General features: G+C 33.4%; 1 protein-coding gene across 2 annotated transcripts; it reads right to left on the bottom strand.

Annotated features, from left to right (window-relative positions):
* Window positions 1-35: 35 nt before the first annotated feature.
* LOC106162151 (myosin-IIIb) lies at window positions 36-20,183 on the bottom strand. Of its 2 annotated transcripts, XM_013539322.3 has the most exons (31): window positions 19,995-20,183; window positions 18,996-19,061; window positions 17,536-17,666; window positions 17,075-17,177; window positions 16,387-16,489; window positions 15,874-16,030; window positions 15,659-15,764; window positions 14,976-15,095; window positions 14,424-14,532; window positions 13,854-13,970; window positions 13,473-13,573; window positions 13,201-13,287; window positions 12,870-12,935; window positions 11,990-12,106; window positions 11,619-11,730; window positions 11,282-11,355; window positions 11,057-11,113; window positions 10,561-10,680; window positions 9,918-10,003; window positions 9,477-9,572; window positions 8,708-8,799; window positions 8,352-8,507; window positions 7,965-8,068; window positions 7,446-7,648; window positions 6,978-7,067; window positions 6,581-6,698; window positions 6,275-6,322; window positions 5,712-5,801; window positions 5,006-5,086; window positions 1,476-1,625; window positions 36-1,156 (listed from the first exon to the last, which is right to left on the bottom strand). In XM_013539322.3, the coding sequence occupies exons 1-31, from the start codon at window positions 20,103-20,105 to the stop codon at window positions 1,085-1,087; spliced, it is 3,243 nt and encodes a 1,080-aa protein (XP_013394776.2). In that variant the 5' UTR covers window positions 20,106-20,183; the 3' UTR covers window positions 36-1,084. The 2 variants fall into 2 exon arrangements, with proteins under 2 accessions (XP_013394776.2, XP_013394778.2); XM_013539324.3 differs by lacking the exon at window positions 5,006-5,086 and having other exon boundaries at window positions 19,995-20,181.
* Between the last annotated feature and the right edge of the window lie 672 nt (window positions 20,184-20,855).

Raw genomic sequence — 20,855 nt, 5'->3', positions numbered from 1 at the left:
TATAAAAAAAAAATTGACAGCTCTTTAACAACACATTACATATATATATTATTCTTTATTCTACTCTTAAAACAAAAATAGCATGTACTTTAAAAAGACACAAAGAATGAATCTCAAGATGTGGTCACTTGACTGATGTAGAAAAATAGTTGTCCAGATTTCAACTGGCAATTAAACCAATAAAAATTATGTGGAATAATACCATAATAATACCATAATACCCTGACAATCTGCCAGATGTTTGGTAACAAAAAGTATCACAGATAAAGATACTTTTTAACGTCTAAATTTGTTATTATGACTAAAATCTGAACACAACAGGCTTAAAGCTATGAAGTTAACCTCCCCTCTCACAACCCCCCCTCTACTACTTTCCTGGGACCAGGCCACATGAGGGAATATAACTTATGTTATGACCCTGGGTAAACTTTTCTGGCCTAATTTATCAAAAGAAAAAATATTTTCTATTATAAGAATCATAAATAAGATATAAGCATTAGTCAGATTATTTAAAATGTTCTGTTCACTGAATATTATGATAAAACCATGTAAAATATCACAACTATTTTAGAATACTTGTTGCATAAACAGATTTCCCCGTAAACAATACTATGCACCTGTAAAATGGCAGGGCAGTCCAATTTATATGTTATAAATGTTTTTTTTTTTATTTTAAGTTCAGAAGAGGAAATCTAGAAATACTTGACATTCTTGAATGTAAAAAATTACACAGTATGGAACTTGTAACTTGTAATAATATTCCACTTACTGTCTGGAATAAATAAATCCTTTAATACTCACTTGATTTTCATCATTTTCTGATTGATACTGAGGTGAAAAACAAACTACCTTTCTCACAACATCTAAGCATAATTGCCATGTAACTGTTAACATACTTCTTGCTTAATCTAACCTTCATTTATGCTGAAAAAATCACCTCCCTTCATGACTTTTTGAAAATGCATTTGTGTAAAATATGCAGTTTATACTTTATGTATATAATAACTATAATAGTCATTGCATAATGTCTGCTTCAAGTTTGATTAGTCCAAGGTGGTACAAGATCATAATAATCACCATCCTGTTACTTGTGTGAGGGCAACTTGGACCGAGTGGTGGACATCCTTTTTCTTCCAGTTTCCTGCTGTTGCAATTCCTGCAAAACCAAATTTAAAACATGATCTCCATCCACTTCCAAACCAATTCCAACAGACATTTTTTGAATATGGGTTTATTTCAGCAAAGCAGCATGGTATATTTTTATATGATCTCCTCATGAGAATAAATCATGATATCATCTTTTATATTTCATTAGTTTGATGCAATGTATATGGAACAGTGATTTTTTTCTATAAAAGAAAAATCGGTAGCACAATGCTTATTATGTGTTGCATTGCAGTTAAACTCAAAAGGTAAATCCTACTGAAATATATAGTTTTACAGATAAATCCTCTATATGAAACTTTCCCTTTTACCTGGTCCTGAATCAATCTTAAATAGGCCTCCTCTGGAGGTTTTTGTGGCAGAGGTCGTCCACCCATCTTTCCCCTTTCAGCTTCTAGGGCTGTGGCATAGCTGTAATGGCGATCTGGTAATGGTGGCCCCACTGAGCCTTTGCTTCTCCCCTAAAAATAATGAAACAAAATATTAAAAGAGAGTGACCAATTTTCTTAGTTTTGTTAAAAAGGTAAAGCCATTTTCAAAAACATCTAGTCAAAAATGGCAAAACCTACATACAGGCTACAGCAAAAAATATATATAACTTAGATTCAAATGACATTTTTCAGTTTTCAACTTGGAACTTTACTAATTCAAATTACAATGTGATTTGTAGAGAGTGGAACAGGGTTTCTGATATTATAACTGTTAATATCAGAAATAGAAGCACTTCTACCCAGAGCATGCGTGCAATAGCATTAACCAATTATGTGCCTGCATTTCAAGCTAACATTCCAGTTTTTAAGCATGTTTTCTCAAATTCTCAAAAGTTTGTTGTACATGGGAAATTTTAATCAAAATTATATCCTAAAGTACATTGATTTCTAAAGCTGCATTCATGCTGGACAACTTTAAAAAATCAACCAGATTACAAAGAAACAATAATACCCCCATATCATCTGGCCACCTGATGACAAAAGAAAGATTCCTACTCTAGAGTGCAGGGGCGTAACCAGACCTTTAAAAATTGTACGCACAGATTTTTTAAATACCCAGCATGTACAGCAAAATGTACAGCAAAATAGACTAACGCAACAGATGAAGGACAGCGTAATCACAGCATATGTACCACACATCGTAGCTTAATTTCCATTTATGATAAAATCATCATTTAAGTCAAAAATGTACTCGCGATTTAATAAAGTTTCAATATTTTTATTTACCCAGAACGGTATATTCATTTAAAAGGAGGCTAACTTCGCATCAGCGGACCCCCCTCCCCTCTTCGAATAATCCTGGATCCTCCTCTGAGTTGAACTTATATGCGGTTTCATCCAGCTTTCATGCGGGTGCGTGGCTCCCAAAAACAACCAATTATATGACACAATAGAGCTCTGAAACATCTAAGTTTAATTATTTATTTGTGAAAATTGCCCATGCCATCCTGTTAGTTTGGAGGGCTTAGCTGGATCAAGTCCGTGTGAAATTCTTTGAAGCTTTGCAGGAAAAATTATTCTTTTGTTTCTGTAGCTCCTTATTAAACCTGGTGTCCAGATTTTATCTAGTGCCCCCAGGTCTACGGGAGCTGCTCTTTGAAAATAACTCACAGGTAGATTTTACCTGAGATAAATATCGTCAGCGATAGTGCATTCGTTACTCTCATGACAACAGAAGAGTTGAAGGCCACTTAACCCTCCAATTAAGAGGTAAAGGATGTTCCAGTTAGATGGACGATTAAGATAGGACTTGTAAAGGTAACAGGCATTGTTTATCTCAGTTGAATAAAAGTATGCAAGACGGGGGGTCAGAACAATTGTGCGTATACAGAGGATTTGTACATACAGGTGACTTTAATTCACAGAGGATTTTCGATATAAATTCGGTGAAAAATACACTAAATTTATATAAAATAATATCATGGTTGGCCGAGAAATTGTACGCACAGTGCATCCGTGCGTATGCCTAGTTACGCCCATGGAGTGATCCAGTATACATATGCACAGCCTGTTCATTCAAACAACCCAGACATACACACATACACACAACACTATAACAACAGGTGGCAATTAATATTTTCTAGGTTCCTCACTGCTGTGCAACATGAATTTTATAGTGAAAGTTACTTTCCTCTATGTAGTAAACAGCAGAGGGGTTATTAGAGATGGGGGTGGCATTTGTAGAGGTAAGGTTCCAATAAGCTCTGAACCTCAGATTGTCACATAGCAACTACTAGCATGCTGTCCACCGACCATGACATACCACTTCTGTGATCACATCAAAACTATCACTGAACAATCTGGCAGTTCCCTTTGACTTTCTTTCTTTGTCAAATGAAATCTAAATACAAGAGTAAATTTATGTGATTTTGCATGAATTATCATTATATCATTTCTGCGAAGAATAAAAATTTGCTTTGATTTTGACATTAGCTATGAATGTTTTTCATGCTCTTTTTTAAATTAAAAAAAATTAAAAAGTACAATCATATCACATACATACATAGATAACACATACATAGATAACTGATAAAAATAACACAAATTTGCACAGTCGTGTATTTCCTAATTTGAAAGACAAGCATGCAAACACATACACATGAATGCATTCAGAGAGGCATCATGCATTTCGTTTTCCTAGTTCCAGAATAAGAGTATATGAGTATGTCACTATGTGAGAATGAGCACTGTAGTGATGCAAACACTGGCATTGTTACTGATGCAATAAGCACATTTTGATATTAGAAAGTTCACAGAAGATTCTTCATTTGAACAGTGAACATTGAGGAGGCAGTCACAACTGAATGATGCATGCTAAACTACTTCTCTCTTTTCCATCCTTTTTCTCCCATGGTACATTCTTCTTGTCTGTTATTTGCAAAAAGATCAAATAAAATTATGCTTTGTAGGGAATTAAACTGCAAGAATCTGATTAGTTGCTAATACTACTAACAACAAGCAGTAAAGCTTATTGTATATATTGTATATATATATATATATATATATACTCTTTTCAAAATAATTAAGACACACTACCACTCAAAAGATATCCATGTCATGTCTGGTCATATACTACTAGTACTTGTTGGGCTTTCTCTGACAGTAAATTTCAGCCAATTAAAAAAAAAATACTCCAATAAGGCCAAGAAAATTGTAAAATATTATTTCATTTTTTCTCTTGCCAAATTTAATATTGACATACCTAAATACTTTGATTCATGAAAAATTCCCAGCTATCTGGTAAATAGCAATACTGTCCAAGAGCAAGTCCAAACAAACTACAGTGATTGCAATCAACAAAATCATGAAAGTTCAAAAGATTCTGTTGTCAGCTTGGCCTTGGTTTGGCACCTTAATTGTGAGCTGTTGTGCAGGAAGATAACTCAGTGAATGTCATCAAGTCCTTGTATTTGCAAAGACATTCAAATCATATTGCTAATAAAGCCTTCTATGTATTTTAAGTCCTAAAAGCTGTCAAAGCTAAAAGACATCCATTGTGAAATGCAAGCAGACTGGTACATATGCATAAGACGGAATCATATACTTGTAGTTTATAGTTTATATCACAGTTCGATAGTAATTTCCATCCTCCAAGATATTTCCCCCTCTATAAAACCTTTTTCATTTCTTTATTTTTCATATTTGAAAAATGCAGGTGAACCTCATGTCAATTCTTAAGCATTAATAACTGATAAATCAAAAAAAATTACAAAGGTTTACAAGGGAGGATAAATACAGATTATGGGGAAAATACTTTAAGATGGACCATTCATGAAAAGGAAAGCACTATGTAGCATTAAGAAGCCATGTGAAATGTATGCCTTGGTCAAAAGCTGTACACACTGTCTTACTTGGAACATGTTAACCTTGGGCTCAGGAACATTTGGATTAGCAGGAAAGTCTTTGGCAGCAGAATAAATACTGCTACCCGGCTGCAAAACATACACAATACATCATGCTATCTGTTTTTCATGCTTCTATGCTAACCACTGCTTTTGATGGGTTAATACTGATAATGTAATGGCATATGCATGCTTAAAGTACTACACTGTACCTGGTAATGTTTCTGTGTATACATAAAATATATATGTGCATGAAGTTAACAGAAAAAAGAAAACATGCGCTTTTATCATATTAAAACTAGTGGTTTTAAAAACAAATTAAGAAAATCATTGATTTATATTATTTAAGCTTTAGTAACTAGGAACCCAGTGATTCAATACTAAAAAAATTTCTCAAAGAAGAACAATTCATAAAATAAAACTAAGATCTAAAGCTACCTGCTATCGTAAACTGCTAAAATCAAAGTATCAAATTTAAAGCATAGGACAATATCCCTGAATGGAGGAAACAGGTGAATGAACAAACATAAAACAAGGAAATTCCATCTCTCCAACCTCTGCTGTAATATTCCCCTTTTATCATGAACAAACCAGCAATTTTTTTCCCCAAATGAATAGGGAAAAATCCCACAAAAGGAAAAAGAGGGCCTGTGTTGTGAATGGGTCTTACTTCATAGAAAAAAGGAAGAAAAAAAAAATAAATAAAAAAACTCACCTTCTCTGGCTCTAATTCAAAATACATTCCCTCATAACTATGATTTGTTGTTGGATCCACCAACTCCTGGTAATCACACTCTCCTGGGGCCTACAATGAAGTTATTTTGAATTCTTTTTTAATATATTTAATCCCCGGAGGCTGAAATTCAAGGAAAACTGCCAAGTCCTAGTTGTTAATTCCAATCTCTAAGTGGTAAAGCAGCCTGATCTGTTTATTGCTAATAATAAAGTAAAAAAGGCCCAAAAGAATAAGACCCAGGGCTGCATGCATTAATATGTATTAAATTAACAGGTAAAACATATACAAGAACTTCAACCTATTGTTTTTGCAATGAATAAAATAAACTACCTAAAAAACCTTTGACTATAAAACAACACCTGTCAATCATAGCCTTAAATGAAAGTTGTAATGGTCTTAAATCTTTGTCCTTCAAAACGATCAACTTCAATGATCATAGTATTTAGAACAAGGCTTTTCGCAACCAACCATCCAGCTGTCATTTGGATGGCCTTCAGTATCACTGGACGGCCTATATGATCTATGATGTATCTTTCACTTACCTGACCACATGGTACTGTAAGGAGCCCTGACCAGTTAGAGATACAGTGCTGAAAATGAACATTCAACATGTCTTCAGTTTTCACCATACATATTAATTTTATATGCTTTATTAATATAAAGGACTTTAATCAAGAAGTCAAGTCAATGACATATAGCAAAATACTTAAAGCATAAATGTACACAAACTACTATTCATAACAAAGGCCTTATGTATGAGCTATACTTGTGAAATAACAGTGCAGCAAAGGTTGCAGTAAAAAATTCCAAATTATCTAACCTCTCAGACACAATGAAATATAATCTACCTTCTGGTGGTATGCAACCAAATCATTCAATGTCTTATGAACTTTTGGTTCTCCTACTATAACATATTTGCCACTAGCTGTCTGGTCAACCATATAATGGCGGCATCTGTTTTCAGATCTAGAAGAAAATGATCAAAACTTTTAACTTACTACTGATGGATGAATGCCTGTCTAATACTCTTCTGTACAAAAACAGAAGCTCTAGTAAGGCCTCTCCTTGCTGTTTTTTGTTCTAATATCGTTAAACAAAACTTTTTACATTAATTATTTTTGAATTCTAAGTAATAACAATATGTATTGACATATTGATGGACTACTATGAAAAGTATAATCATTCATTTGTTATAAGCACATTTTGTTATAAGAACATCTATGTAGACTACATTTTACAACATACTTGAATGAGAGTGAATATCCAAATCTGCTTTCCCCAACTCTGACAAGGAAACAACCTATTTGCTTGCCCCTCAGGAGCTCTTCAGATTGCCTGTAAAATATATATATATAGTATAAAGTTGAAAAAAAATGTAACAGTATTAGACTTTGCTAAAATACTTAAAGCAAGAATGATAAAGGTTGTTTACAGATGGCTAAGAATCAAACTGGCTGCATTACTTTATGCAGTGAGGAGTGTGGTACATAAACACATGCATTACTGGTTCAGAAGAACATATGACATGAACAAAAGTAATGGTTTGGTTTAACTTTTTCTAGCTCTAAAATGTGCAATAAAGTAGGTGGAACTAAAGATCTAAGGATGCATGTCTACAAAAGTGACATAACAACCAACAACTTTTTAAGGCCCACTCCTGAACTCCTCCTAAATGTAGTAGAGCCCTCATAACACAAGCAGTGCGTCTCATACCTCCTCGTGATAATCCCATGAAACCAGGGAGCAAACCCTCCATGTGGCTGCCGTAGCTTGTCATACTGAGTGGCTCTAAACCACCTCATGGAGGCCTGCTTGGTACCTGCCGGGCCATACTTGGTCATTCCCGTTGTCTTCACAGGAACAAACTCATCTTCCAGGACCTCATCATCTGTGTCTGAGCCAGTTCCAGCTGTCTCCTTCAATATGGAATAGGAAGTGAATTGTGTTTCATCAATTGTTCCTTACTCTCACAACAGTGTTAGCAAATCATACCTCGTAAATTTTTTCATCTAATCTCAATTCTTATGAAAGTGTATGAAAACTATGCTTACAAAAATGGGCATGACCAATAAACAACCAACTATATTTTAGGCCAGAAACAAGTAATAAAATAATCAACAAATTGAATGTGTGTATCAGTCGTATCTGATTGAATTATTAGACCATACATATTTGTTTGCATGTTTGTGCATACATTCAAGCATCTGTGTGATTCTGTTGCAGCTTACATACTTCATTTGTTGTATCTGTTATCTGATCTTCTGTCAAGGGAGGTGGTGGGGGAGGGAAACCATAGTCTCCTGCAGGCTCATCATAGACAGCTTCATTAAAATACCCTTCAATAACACAATACAATCATTTCAGATGCATGCAATTTTAGAAGGCAAGTAGATAGACCAATAAGCACTTAAAGAGATATTCAAAATAGAAAGAAAGAAACTGAGGAGGAAAGAAAGAGTGGGTTGGAAAGACATAACTTACTGACAAGCACACAGCTTAATTGAAGTAGAAAAATATTTAAATAAAAATTTACCTAAATTTATCACTTAAAACATTTGAATACTTTATAGGTATTAAACTGGAGCCCCTGTTCAAAACTTATTTCATAGCATATAATACCTTCAGGAAGAGGTTCTCCAATTTTCTGCTGCCCTTCGTAACCTTGAATTCCTAACTTCTCAATCTCATGCAGAAGTTGCTGGACTCTTTCTGCTTGTTGCAGAGCCTCAGCTTGCTTCTTCTTCACATATCTCCTTCCCAGGAATCCTCTTATGACTAAAATTGAGTAATTTTTTTTTGATTCCCTCTGATACAGGGTCCACAGTGATTTTTCAAAAAAAATAAAAAATACATCAGGAAACATCCTATCACCTGTGGACTGTGTGAAAACTATAACCTTTCTCTGGCCGAACTAAAATTTTAATTATAGGCTAACCACCACTAGATTTAATTGTTTGACTTGGTTAAGATTTTACCTTTCTGTATCACAACTGCAACTAAAGATATCTCTTCCAATTTGACAGCAAGTGACTCAATGTGGTGCAGCTTCATAAATACTTTCGTTTTTCTTGAAAAAGAAAATAAAATCATTACTCCACATCATAAACAACCTACAAGTATTTGTGAACAGCCTCATAGATCAGTGTATCAAAAATCACCAGCCAAGAATATTCAACAACAATGACCAAAATCAGAGCTTTCTAGTGGCTTTGGAGAGATAACCTGAATTGGCAGTTTTTCATTGCAGGTTCTACCGAGGCTATACCACCTGAATGAAATAAACTTAGAGGCAGTATTCAAAGACTATGTGGTTTCTTGCAGCTATGCAATTAAAATATTTTCAAACACAGATTTGAGGAGTGCAGATTGAAATTTAAGGGCTTGTTTTTTTAAGTCCTTTATGTCCATTTTGGTTGAGCATCCCTGTTTTTGAAATCTTGGTATGTTCTATGCTCAGAAGTAAACCATGATATTTGAATTGTGAAAATAGTTTCATTGGATCTATTATTGATAGTGAAACAGTTTTCACTTATGACAGATCCACATATTCCTGAACAGGTTATTCAGTTGCGACCAAGTCTGTCAAGGTGATCAGACATGTAACAGCCAACAGGTAAATCAAATATGTGGATCCAGCATAAATGAAAACTGTTTAACTATGATGCTGTGAAAAACATAATATTAAGTGCCAACAGTGTATTTATCTATTTATAAATTCCACAAACAGAAAATCTTTTTATTTACCCAAGATGGTAGCCATTTAATCCAGCTGTTTGTAGAATCTGCAAACAGGCAGCTTTGTCATCATCCTTCCTAGGTTGTCTCAGCAAAATATCATATCTAAAATGCAGGTATACATGTATGATCCAATACAAAGAGCCAAATGCCAATATACAGAGCTATTTTTCATAATATGTGACTGCCTTAAAAATACCTTCCATGGTCTGCAAACTTGGTTCATGTTGTTTTAATGTGCACAATGCTTCACTTGCCATATTGTTATCAGAAACAAAAATACTAGATGAAAAAATTATAATCAACAATGCATAATACTTATCAATACTGATTAGGTACTACCAGTATACGGCTGCCATCAAGATCAGAGATTTGTAAGGTTTGTAATTCCCAACACAAGAGCACCCAAACACCATACTAATAACATCTCTTGCTGTTGTATGAACCAACCTTTCTATGAAATCAGAGAACAGAGGTCTGTAAGCATATCCCTCCCGCCTAATCTTTGTGGTCTCCAACATTCCAGTGTAGAGAAGCTGAAGAACATGAAGAACAATTTGCATCAAAACCTTTATAGTCAAAGTTATCTTTGCAGGCCAACTATATACGTGTAAAGTAAAAACTTTGAGAAATCCTGACTGAGGAAACCGAAAACCTGATTCACTAAGTGCACTTTTCATTGACAGCTTTCTGGTCACTAATTTAACTGTTCATTTATCAGGCCTCTGTGTTCATATCATTGTATATTTTTCTTGAAGCAAACTAAAATGTTATAAAAAATCTTTATTCTTTTATTAGTCAATTTGATCTTCAGTTTTTCTGAACCTTTTTTACTGTAGATGACAATTTAAAGTACATACAAAGCTCAGTATTAAAAATGAATAATTGCACAAAACTTTCACAGATATGCCAATTATGTAACTGGAACCATTTTCACCATGGTATGCAATTAAGTTATATGCAGTTATTTGATCTACCTGCACAAAAAATTATGTTTCCAGAACATCATTTTGTTAAAAAAATTCAATACATGATGAATATGCTGGCCATTGTAAAAATATATATTAGAAAACATATCAAAACCATTTATTACCTGGGCATTAACATATGCATCATCAAATGCTTTGGGTAATTTGTCATTGTTCGGTTTGATGCAGCGTACAAAATGTGGAGTGGCAACACTCATCCTCTCCATTAGCACTTGTAAAGAATTCTGGAATTGATATATTAAATACTACTGCATTGATCTGACTTTAACTGCTTGATTTAGATTCAAACCTCTGAAAGTGGAAAAACCAAGTTTTCAAAATCCTTTTATAAATCGTACAATGCACATTATATATCATATATAGTAGTTTAGAGGCAATATTAAGAGCTATTCCCTTGTGCCTTGAAGAATGTTCGTTGACAGTCACCATTCTACAGGAGAACAATAACTAATTCCAGCTGACTGGAGAGACCAGTTGAGTCAGAGTATTTACATATCTGCTCAAAAATATCAAACTCTTAAAAATTACAGCCATTGAAGTACAAAAGCACCTAATTAACTCCTAATGTCTTATTAACCCTTTGTGATTTGTACTTGATACCTTAAACTGTGTTCCAACTGTCAGTTTTCTTTTAGAAGTTACTGGATCTGGGGTCCCCTGGAAAAATGAACACTGTATTTATTCAACAATATTTTATCCTCAATACTTAAAAATCATCCTCAATCTTGGAATAGCACCACAGTACACTGAACATAGAGTACAAGTTGACAGCACTCTTCAAAATAAAATTCGATCTTAAGATAATCCTCAGAAAGATTGTTTTACCTTTTTCAGTCTAGTTGTACGTTTTTTTGAACTTCTGTTTTGTAAAGCTAAGGTTCCAGTTCTTGTGAAGGCAGCTGTAGAAAAAATTGCAATAACTGAATTTTATTTTTCTTTTCTTTCTTTTTTTATCAAACCTTAACAAAAGTATGATATAAATTACACCTTACAAAGAAAGACAAACACTGACTGTTGCCAGGTGCTTTATTGTGTAAAACAGTAGGTTCTCTATATACAAGCAGTGAAAACCTTACACTTTCCTTGAAATCACTTTGTATTATACATATACAAAGTTGATAAACATAACTGAATTATGCTTTTAAACTGTCGATGTTCCCACCTTTGAAAACCAGCTGCAGTAAGTGGTTTTTGCTCCGCTGTAATAACTCCAGTACACCAGCTGGTATGGTATCTCTGTTCTTTTCTAACCACCTACTAGCACTGTACTCCACCTGAGACAGAATAGTATCAAAATTAACTGGACATACCCTTTGATATGGTTCATTTAAGCCAAATGACTACACAATTTTTGCATTTTTAAAATTCAAAACTAAATAATATAATCTATATGGTGAAAAGGGTAAATAGTAAATATTTTTCCAAGTCAAATAAGAATAGCATTTGGCTAAAATATACTGTGTCAGAATGATAAATTACCAATGCTTCAGTATAATAGCATTTTCATAAAGAACTGACTCTCATATGACCTACCTTTCCTGCATAGTGTGCAATGGTGAACAGGTCTGACTTTGCATTTGGTGACTTAATGAAATATTTGTTGCCCTGCAGGTTCTTGTTCAATTTCTGCACAAATGTGGAATCTGTTGCCTATAGTAAACAAATGGTTTCATTAAGATGACTAACCAACAAACTGAATGTCATTTTCATCAGCCCTTCAAATTTCTAAGCTACAGAAAATGATTTAAAAATTGAATAAACAGCACATTATATTATTGTAAGGTTTAGTTTACTTTTGTTGTGATTGAGGAGCTTGGTGTCCGGCTCATCTAATGCACTCATTTGCATAATTGACATCTTTTCATTCAGGGTGGCGCCCCATGAGTTTTGCACTTTATTTCATTCATCACAGTGTCTCCGTAGGAGGAACACATAGTACTCTTACTTTTGAATCTGTTATTTCTACTTAAAATTTATAGTTTAAAGGAATGGCAGAAATGGTGAGTTTAATACTGTTTATTGATTATTGATGATTAGTTATTTATTATTGGTGATTATTGAGATGTACAAGTTTTTTGAGTAAGCAAATTTGAACACGTAAATAACCGTTAGTAAGAACATTGTTGTAATTTCCTTTTTCTTTTCTTCTTTTTAGTTTTTACGTGTCTTGTGAATCCATGTGAATAAACCAAGATCCAGTGAAAAACACATGCCTTTTCTTTGACTTTTAATACACCTATGTAGTCCTTGCGTGCTATAATTATCTTGAATTGAAATTTCCACATACCTGAAAAAAGTTACATTGCTCTGAAAATCAACCACATATTTTTTCTTCATTTTATCTTATTTGAAAAATATCAGTAACAATATCTAATTAAGAACCTATTCTACTAGTGTGGGCAGAATCACAAACCTTTGGAAACTGGCTCTCCTCATCCAGTAGAGCTATCAGACCAATGGGCTTGGCTATAAACAGATCCTAAATGATAAAGGAATAGGTTATTCAAAGTTGCATTTTCTAACAAAAATGGCAATTTAAAAATGCAATGTGTTTATTGGAAGACTGATTATTGGCCTGAATAAATGTATGTACCAAGTCTTTCGATAATGTTGAACTCTGTACAAAAAAATTAAACAGTTCTTCATTTTATACTTTTTCTACATTTATTGAAAGGGGATAGATGGGTTGTGGTGGTTAACCAAGGTCAAGTTTTAGTATAAAAAGTCTTATTTACAACACTAACCAGCAAAGGTTGATTGTCCACAAATTTGATCTCTGTCCAGTCCACACCTTCTCTCTTGTATTCTTCTTGTTCCATAAAAAATATGTGCTGTAAAACAGAAGAAAAGACAAATTAAATAATAAAGACTAATCATGATATTTGCAAAACTTGTATATTAATGTAATTGTGCACTATGTATGTTCTTTACTTTAATTAATTCATTCATTTATATAATATTCACTGAAATTGTGACACACAATTCCATGCTTGTTCAAGAACTCTGATCATGTTACCTTGTTAAAAAAGAAATGCAGCTGCTCATTGGCCAAATTAATACAAGCTTGCTCAAAGCTGTTCCTTTCAAAGTGCTCAAAGCCAAAGATATCCAGAATATCTAAATGTAAACAGAAATGGTAAATATTCTCCACACATGCAGTACACTAATAGTGGCATGAGTGATAAAAGGTATACAGTCACAACATTGTTTGTTTGTTTGTTTTTTTTTTAATCTTTAAGAATTCAACTGTTTGCATTAGCCCTTGGTACAGAATTAAGTATGTTCCCATTACTCATTAATAAATGCATTCAAACTCCCCTTACTCTGGTATATCATTTGATCTAAATCTTAAGACTGTGTCTAATTCAATGATCAAAAATTACTTTAAGGGAATTACCTATTTCCATGGCCTCTGGTCCTAGAATTTCTTTTGGAGCCAGCAGCTGGTTGATTTTATTCACAATCCACCCAAACATTCTGCCATAAATTGCTTTAGCTGTGGCATCTCTAGAGTCTGAAACACAATCCTTCATATTGACCTGAAGTCTCTATAGAAGAACAGCAATCATAGCTGAAGTTTATTATTAATCAGTTGCCATAGTCCAACTGTGCAATTTTACTTAAAGTTAACTATCATGTGGCATGGTCCTTCTCTATTTTGTGGGCTCAAACTAACCTATAAAAGCTTTGGCAAATAGCTAAACTGGCAGAAAAAAATGAAACTTATTTTGAGCTTTTCTGAAATTTTTCATTATTTTGAATCAAAATTTTGAATTGGACACTGTTTTTTTAACTATTCGATGAAAGCAAAAATCATGATTTGCGTGAACCAAAATTGTACTATGACCCAAGTTATATATAATTTCCCACTTGAAAAATGTTATACGTAATAAGCCTATGACAACTTGGGTACAAAATGTAAAAAAATGTGTCAAGTTCAAAGTATATATTTAAATAAAAGTCTTACCCTCTGCTTGTTCTGTTGTATAATTTCTCCTGATGGACTCTCCTCTTGCAAAGGTCTCTGTGAAGGTCAGCACTTCTTCCAAATCTTTTGCTTCCACACCAAGCAGGCTCTAATGCAAGAAAATAAAAAAAGGTGAAAACCATTATATTGTATCTATCAGTTTTAATCTTTAATACAAGAGTCCACTATCAAATTCTTAACAACCAAACTTTGGAAGTCATGACTTGCATTCAAAACTTGTCTACATTTGAAAAGTTAACAAGTGTTAAATGATTAATGTTGATGCTCTGAAGTGTTTTAACAAAGTTTTTTTATAATGTTATTGAATTTAACAAACATCTTTAAATGAAAAGATTGCAAAGTTCTGAAAATAGTAAGAAAAAGGGAATAGAAAATGATAAAATTCTTCAACTGAATTTCTTCTAATTCTGAACATTTTATACAAAACATAGCAATTGTCTAAACTCCATTTCACATTTCATGAAGATAATATAAGGACTAAACCCTCCATTAGGAGATAGGAAAGTTTCCATTCCATTTCAGCACACTTACTGCTGCTGCCTGGACTTTGGTTTTATCAGTGACAAAAGCTGCCTCATGGTCATTCATTTCAAATGTTACATTTCCAAGGTTCAGGACACCTGATAAAATCACAAACAAGTCTTCTTGTTCCTGAAATCCATAAACATGTAAAAGAGAAAATGAATGATACACTTTCTAATTTTATTTCTAAGTAATAATTTTAATATACAATTCTAATGCAATTCAAAACTTGTAAGAATACTTGTTGCAAGTATATTTCAATAATGGATTGAGAGTTTAGGAACTTTAAAACAATGAAATATAAAATCTGTCTTTAACAACAAATAAAATAAAGTGCAACAAAAAACAAGTATTGGTATTTTTATTGTGTCATTTCTGATCTACGCATCATTTGGAAATTACACTTCATAAACAATAACAGTTATATCAATGCAGCACACACATAATTTTCACAATAGCCTAAAACCTAATTATTATAAATAAAAATGTAAAATATGGCACAGTAACTGATATTTAATATATCCAGCTGAGGAATTTTCACAAAAATTACCTCATCATTAATATATTTTTTTCTTACCCAAACCTTCCAACAATTCATTTTTAGCATGGTGTGGAAATACCTGTGTTATGGATGATGTAGAGAAAGAGGGTGACATAATGAAGAGTTTCACATGACTCAAATCTATACTTACATCTGCATTGAACCCAACCAGGTCCATGTGGTTCACCACCTCTTCATAGGCCATGCTTAGTCTTTCGGCATGCTTCTTCAGGCACGGAGCCCCATTGGATAGGTATCTGTATCATAAACAAAAAAAATAAAAAAATAAAATAAATGAATGACTCCAAACTTTGTCAAAAAATAAGAAACCGTATTCAGTATATCTGGGAGAATTTTAATACTCACCTATAATTATCTGCTGGACCAAGACTGTATTTCTGCTTCTGTTCTTGTGACAGCCCAGCAAGCATGTAGTAAAAGATGTGAAAGTTTTCCTCTCCTCTGCTCTGTCTGACCAGGCGTGATTTTTCTAGCAAGTATTCTGAAATTTTGGCCCCCATGACTGAAATTTAAGAATAAATAGTTGTACATCCTGATATTAGTAGAAGTAAGTCTGTTTTCCAGTTTTCAATTGTTTTTCATTGTTTACATGTTCAGTGAAAGGTTACTTAGTATATATAACATTAAATGTACTAAGCATTCACATTATTCTGACTCTGTGATGATACAGGCCAATTATCTCAATTTTTTTTACTTGTGGGTCCAGGATTGTATTTAAAAATACATACAAATGTATGAGAAGCAAAAAGAAAACCCTTCATTCGAGCAGAAAGCAGTAGAAAAACAGTGGCAATTGAGCCATACAAAGCCACATACCTAAAAAAGGCTTACAAATGAATAGCTGTAAAATCAGCTTACCATTTCCATGTTTAAATTTTAGCTGTATGTACTTTCCAAACCTACTGGAGTTGTCATTCATCAATGTCATGGCATTACCAAATGCCTCAAGCAGAGGATTCACCTATATAAATATGTTTACTAATGGAAATATTATATAATATATTACTTTAGGCTTAACAGAATGCAATGAAGAAAAGAGATTTTCTTAAAATGAACAAAAAGTCACATTTTATCATTGGAAAGTCATATTTTTCAAACTGCAATTTATGATAACTGTATTTTATTTACCCACTGAAATCATGTTATCTCTTCATTTAAACTCATTTGACATGTTCCAATTACTCCTTTAAGACAGGGGGTGATTATCTGCATCATTTAAGAAAGAGTTTTATTGTCTGTCAATAACCTTCACATTACTTATGTAATATAATATTTAAAAAAATAGCTGTCTTCATTACCTGACAAATAAAACATCAAAATATGAGATCACACATAAAAGCTCACAATGGCCAGAGAATAGCTGAATCTTGTTCAGGACAAACAAAATTGAAACCCAATCGAGCAAATACATTCAGATGCGGGTTTTGCATGAAAAATATGAATTTGGCCTATAGGGCCATGGGAGTTTTTGAAAAGGTTATCAAATCAGTTTGATGAGGTATTTTGTCCCAACAGTTCTTCCCCTTTGCCTTTCAACCATTCTCACCTGCAATATCTGTTGTTCCAGTTGTGTGTTGCCTTTGCACAACTCAATAAGCTGCCTAATGATTAACTTGGTGCTCTCAGTTTTTCCTGCACCTGATTCTCCACTACAATAAAAACATTAATTACCTAAATACACAGTTAATACATGCAGAATTTACAAATCAATACATACATCTAAATACTGATTTATCTAAAGTATGTGTTCAATGCATGATTTTATAGATATATTCATTTTTTTTTTCTGACATAAGACTGTACATATTTTTCAAAGATTGTGTTTAAATCTGAAATTCCAATGAATAAATACTGTAACATTAAAAAATTAAAAATATATACTGAATCAGTAAAAAAATAAACTGTTATACAATCATTTACTATAAAAGTTTCTCCAAATCAATAGCTTTTAAACTAGTGAACTAAAAAGGTGTAAAAGAGAAAAAAATGACATTCATTTTAAGTTACCTGATAAGTATACACTGGTTGTTTGGGTCATTTCCACTATGACCCATCATGGCTTGATATGTGGCATCAGCCACTGCATAGATATGTGGAGGATGGGATGCCCGCTTAGACATCTTATATTTATCAGATGCCTGGATTAAAGTAAAACAATATTGACATCACATGGAACACAATGTCAAAAAAAAAAAAAATAATAATAATAATAATAATAATTAAAAGTACACATAGATAAATGGAAACAATATCTCCTCTCCTTAGAAAAGGGGGGAAAAGACTGATATTATGCCCACAGAAGTAGAGCAAAGAATTCTCAAGTTGGAGAAGTGTGTGTGTGTGTGTGTGTGTGTGTGTGTGTGTGTGTGTGTGTGTGTGCGCATGCATGTGTCCATGGCGGGGGGGGGGGGGGGCTCTTGATAATTTATATTTGTCACCCTTCACATCTGAATGATTTATCACAATGTCACTTTCTCACTTAAAATTAAACAATTTCATATATGTTTAGCCCCTAGCTACTGATTTCACATTTACTCTAAATCACAAATTTTGAGAATTTTACATTTTCTCATTTAAATGTTAAGATAAAGAGAAACCAATGCACATGACAAAACACTTACAAATACTTCAATTTTTATGCAGATACTGGGTTAAAGGTATTACTAGGTGCATTACATCTCTATGAACATTTGCACAGATATCAAGTGACACATGATGGTTTGCAGCCTGAGGAAACTGTTATTTGTTCTACCTCTCTTAGCTAATAGTGAATCCCGAAAAAATCATAAGTACACATGAAATGATAATAATTCATATCTGGGTATCGTGAAACATGTCAAAGGACTTTGGCCCGCTGGCAAGTTGTGCTGCAGATTTTTTTTTTTTTTTTAGCGCCACTTTGTTTATCATTAGTTGACAAAAACATTGGTTGAGGAATACTAAACTATGCCATATAAGATACAATTTTATTTGTTATATATTTCAAGACAAACAAATGGATTATTTGCATAGGATAAGCATACAGGTATCTACTATCTTTATTGGTAAAGTTATAATAATTCATATAAAACCTGATGCTATGGGAGTTCAGAAAGAAAGCTAGATCCTGTTATAGATCATATTACAAGTATGTTCTATTTGGTTGTGTGGACTATATTCCATGTTCTTAACACACTCAGCTCTTTGTATTGATTCCATATACTTCAGTGGCTGAATAAACACACGGTTACTAAACATGCAAGCTAGCCTACATTTGGTAAATAATATAAGACTTACAGGAATTAGAAGCAACACTCAAAGTTATTATAACAATTTATAATTCTCATGTACTAGTATACATGTACATATATTCTTGCTCAAATGTAAAGTTACAAAACTGTGAAGTGTATTAACTGGTAACAATCAGCATTTTCCCTTTTTGGGCAGAATGAAAAACAATAACATTTTGATATCATTAAAATACTTACATCTTTTCCATAGATTCCAAGATCCCGAAAAGGGTTCACTGCAACTAAGATGTCCCCAATGTATGTCTGAAAGACAGGTTCGAATAATTCCAAAATCACAATATGGTTAACAGCATTTAAACAAGCATTTATTAAAGTTGCATGTGTGGTCATACAGCACAGTCTATTCATCCACAAGCTTATATAAAGGGCCATGTCTCAGTCACATTCAGACTGACACAGTCAATCACTATGAGCTGATTATAAGAACCCTCCAGTTCGATATTGGTTTATATAGACATATGTAACAGCTAGGAAACAGGTGTAGGTTTTTAAACAATTCAAAGGGGTGTGGTATATGTTGTAGACCTGAACATACTGGTATTTATAACATCCTGGTTAAAACACTGGTCAGTAAATACAAACTCCAAAATGGTTCTAAGCGAATTCTGAGCTCCACATCTATATGCTTTCAAATGGGTGACAATAACAAGAATAGTATTTGTATCCGACCTTTATGTCTCTAAAACCCATACTTACCTTTTTTTTAATATTGTGAAAAAAAAAACATATTTCATATTTTTAATTTGTTTTATTATTGTACAAATTACCACAGGGGTGTTTGGGGTGGAGGTTCTATCTGAAAATGCATGTGTACCTTTTTGGGCAAGGCACATGAAAGCGGTCTTTTTCATATCCTGTTCATTCAAGCACATCGTACAACAAAGCAAGATGATGAAGCCGCGTAACTCAGTTTTGGACAAAAAGTGAGCACCTTATGGGCGACATGATGTTCACAAATGTATTTTGATTTTTACAACATGATATCAGACGGTGACCGTTCCAGCCTCCGATACTCTTCATTCATTGCTAGTGTGCCGGTCACTAAACGTCTTTTAACTTAAAGCTAGGATAGAACATAACTTATATTTTGGGTCCTAGCTTAAAGGAGGTGGCATTACTAGTAACGTAATCCGATCCCCACTTATTTAATGGGGGTCGTGGGCTTTTTATACTCACATATATTTTATCTTTTGCATAACGAGCTTTCAGTTCGTTTAGCAGCACTTTCTCGTCTAGTTTAGGTAATTCCGTAAGGTCCACAACTTCACCTAGTGCTGGATACTCCATAATCGTCTTCTGTCACCTGTCGAGTGTGTGCATGACCTATATATTGGATTGATATTTACACTTGGTTGTGACGTCATATAGGTGAGCAATGGGCGTGACTGGCACTTCTCACGGCATTTTGTTTCTTAGCCGACAGTCATGTATATGAAAGAATTATCTTGATTATTTGCATGAATCATGCTTTGAATTTGCATAGGGCCAATAAGCACGCAATAAGTTCATATTACGGAACATGATGTATTATTTACTTACCGGGTTTCTAAAAACTATTTTTATTTCTTTTATAAATCATTACTCATACAGAATGCTTTGGGTTTCCTAAATAATGAAACTATTTTTATTTCTTTTAGATCATTACTCACATAGCACGCTGCTGTTGGTCACTACTATAAATACGATTTTACGTTTTCTTAGGACCACCCTACATCGACATTAACGCGCAGAGCTTCATTTAGGCGAAATCTCTGTACATTATAAATCGTTCTTTGGAAGGGAGCTCCCAAGTGTTTCCTGTATAATCGGTTGTATAACTTTTTTCTTAGTAAAATAAGAGAATTTATAAGAACTGTCACATAAACCAAACATTCATGTTAGCCATGTTATCAGTGAGCCTTTTTTAAAAACAGTTTAGAAATTGTTTGGAGAGAACGTAGTTTAGAACTTGACCTTCACTTTATATTAAGTCCAGTGTTTCACTTAAAGGAAAATGTATAAATACTAAGTAAATAGTAGAATAAATGTCCAGTAAGC

This window comes from Lingula anatina, chromosome 1, assembly GCF_051362555.1.
Source record: "Lingula anatina isolate TDL-2025a chromosome 1, LinAna3.0, whole genome shotgun sequence".
In the NCBI taxonomy this organism is placed as follows: Eukaryota; Metazoa; Brachiopoda; class Lingulata; order Lingulida; family Lingulidae; genus Lingula; species Lingula anatina.
This window is presented reverse-complemented; position numbering and strand designations above follow the sequence as displayed.

Excerpts from the sequence above, each read along its gene's own strand:
- LOC106162151 (XM_013539322.3), bottom strand. The coding sequence starts at position 20,105 with ATGGAGTATCCAGCACTAGGTGAAGTTGTGGACCTTACGGAATTACCT. Across the intron at positions 17,178-17,535 it reads AACCAGTGTATACTTATCAG|TGGAGAATCAGGTGCAGGAA; the intron begins GTAACTTAAAAT and ends TTTTTATTGTAG. Across the intron at positions 9,573-9,917 it reads TTCTCTGATTTCATAGAAAG|ATATGATATTTTGCTGAGAC; the intron begins GTTGGTTCATAC and ends CCTGCATTTTAG.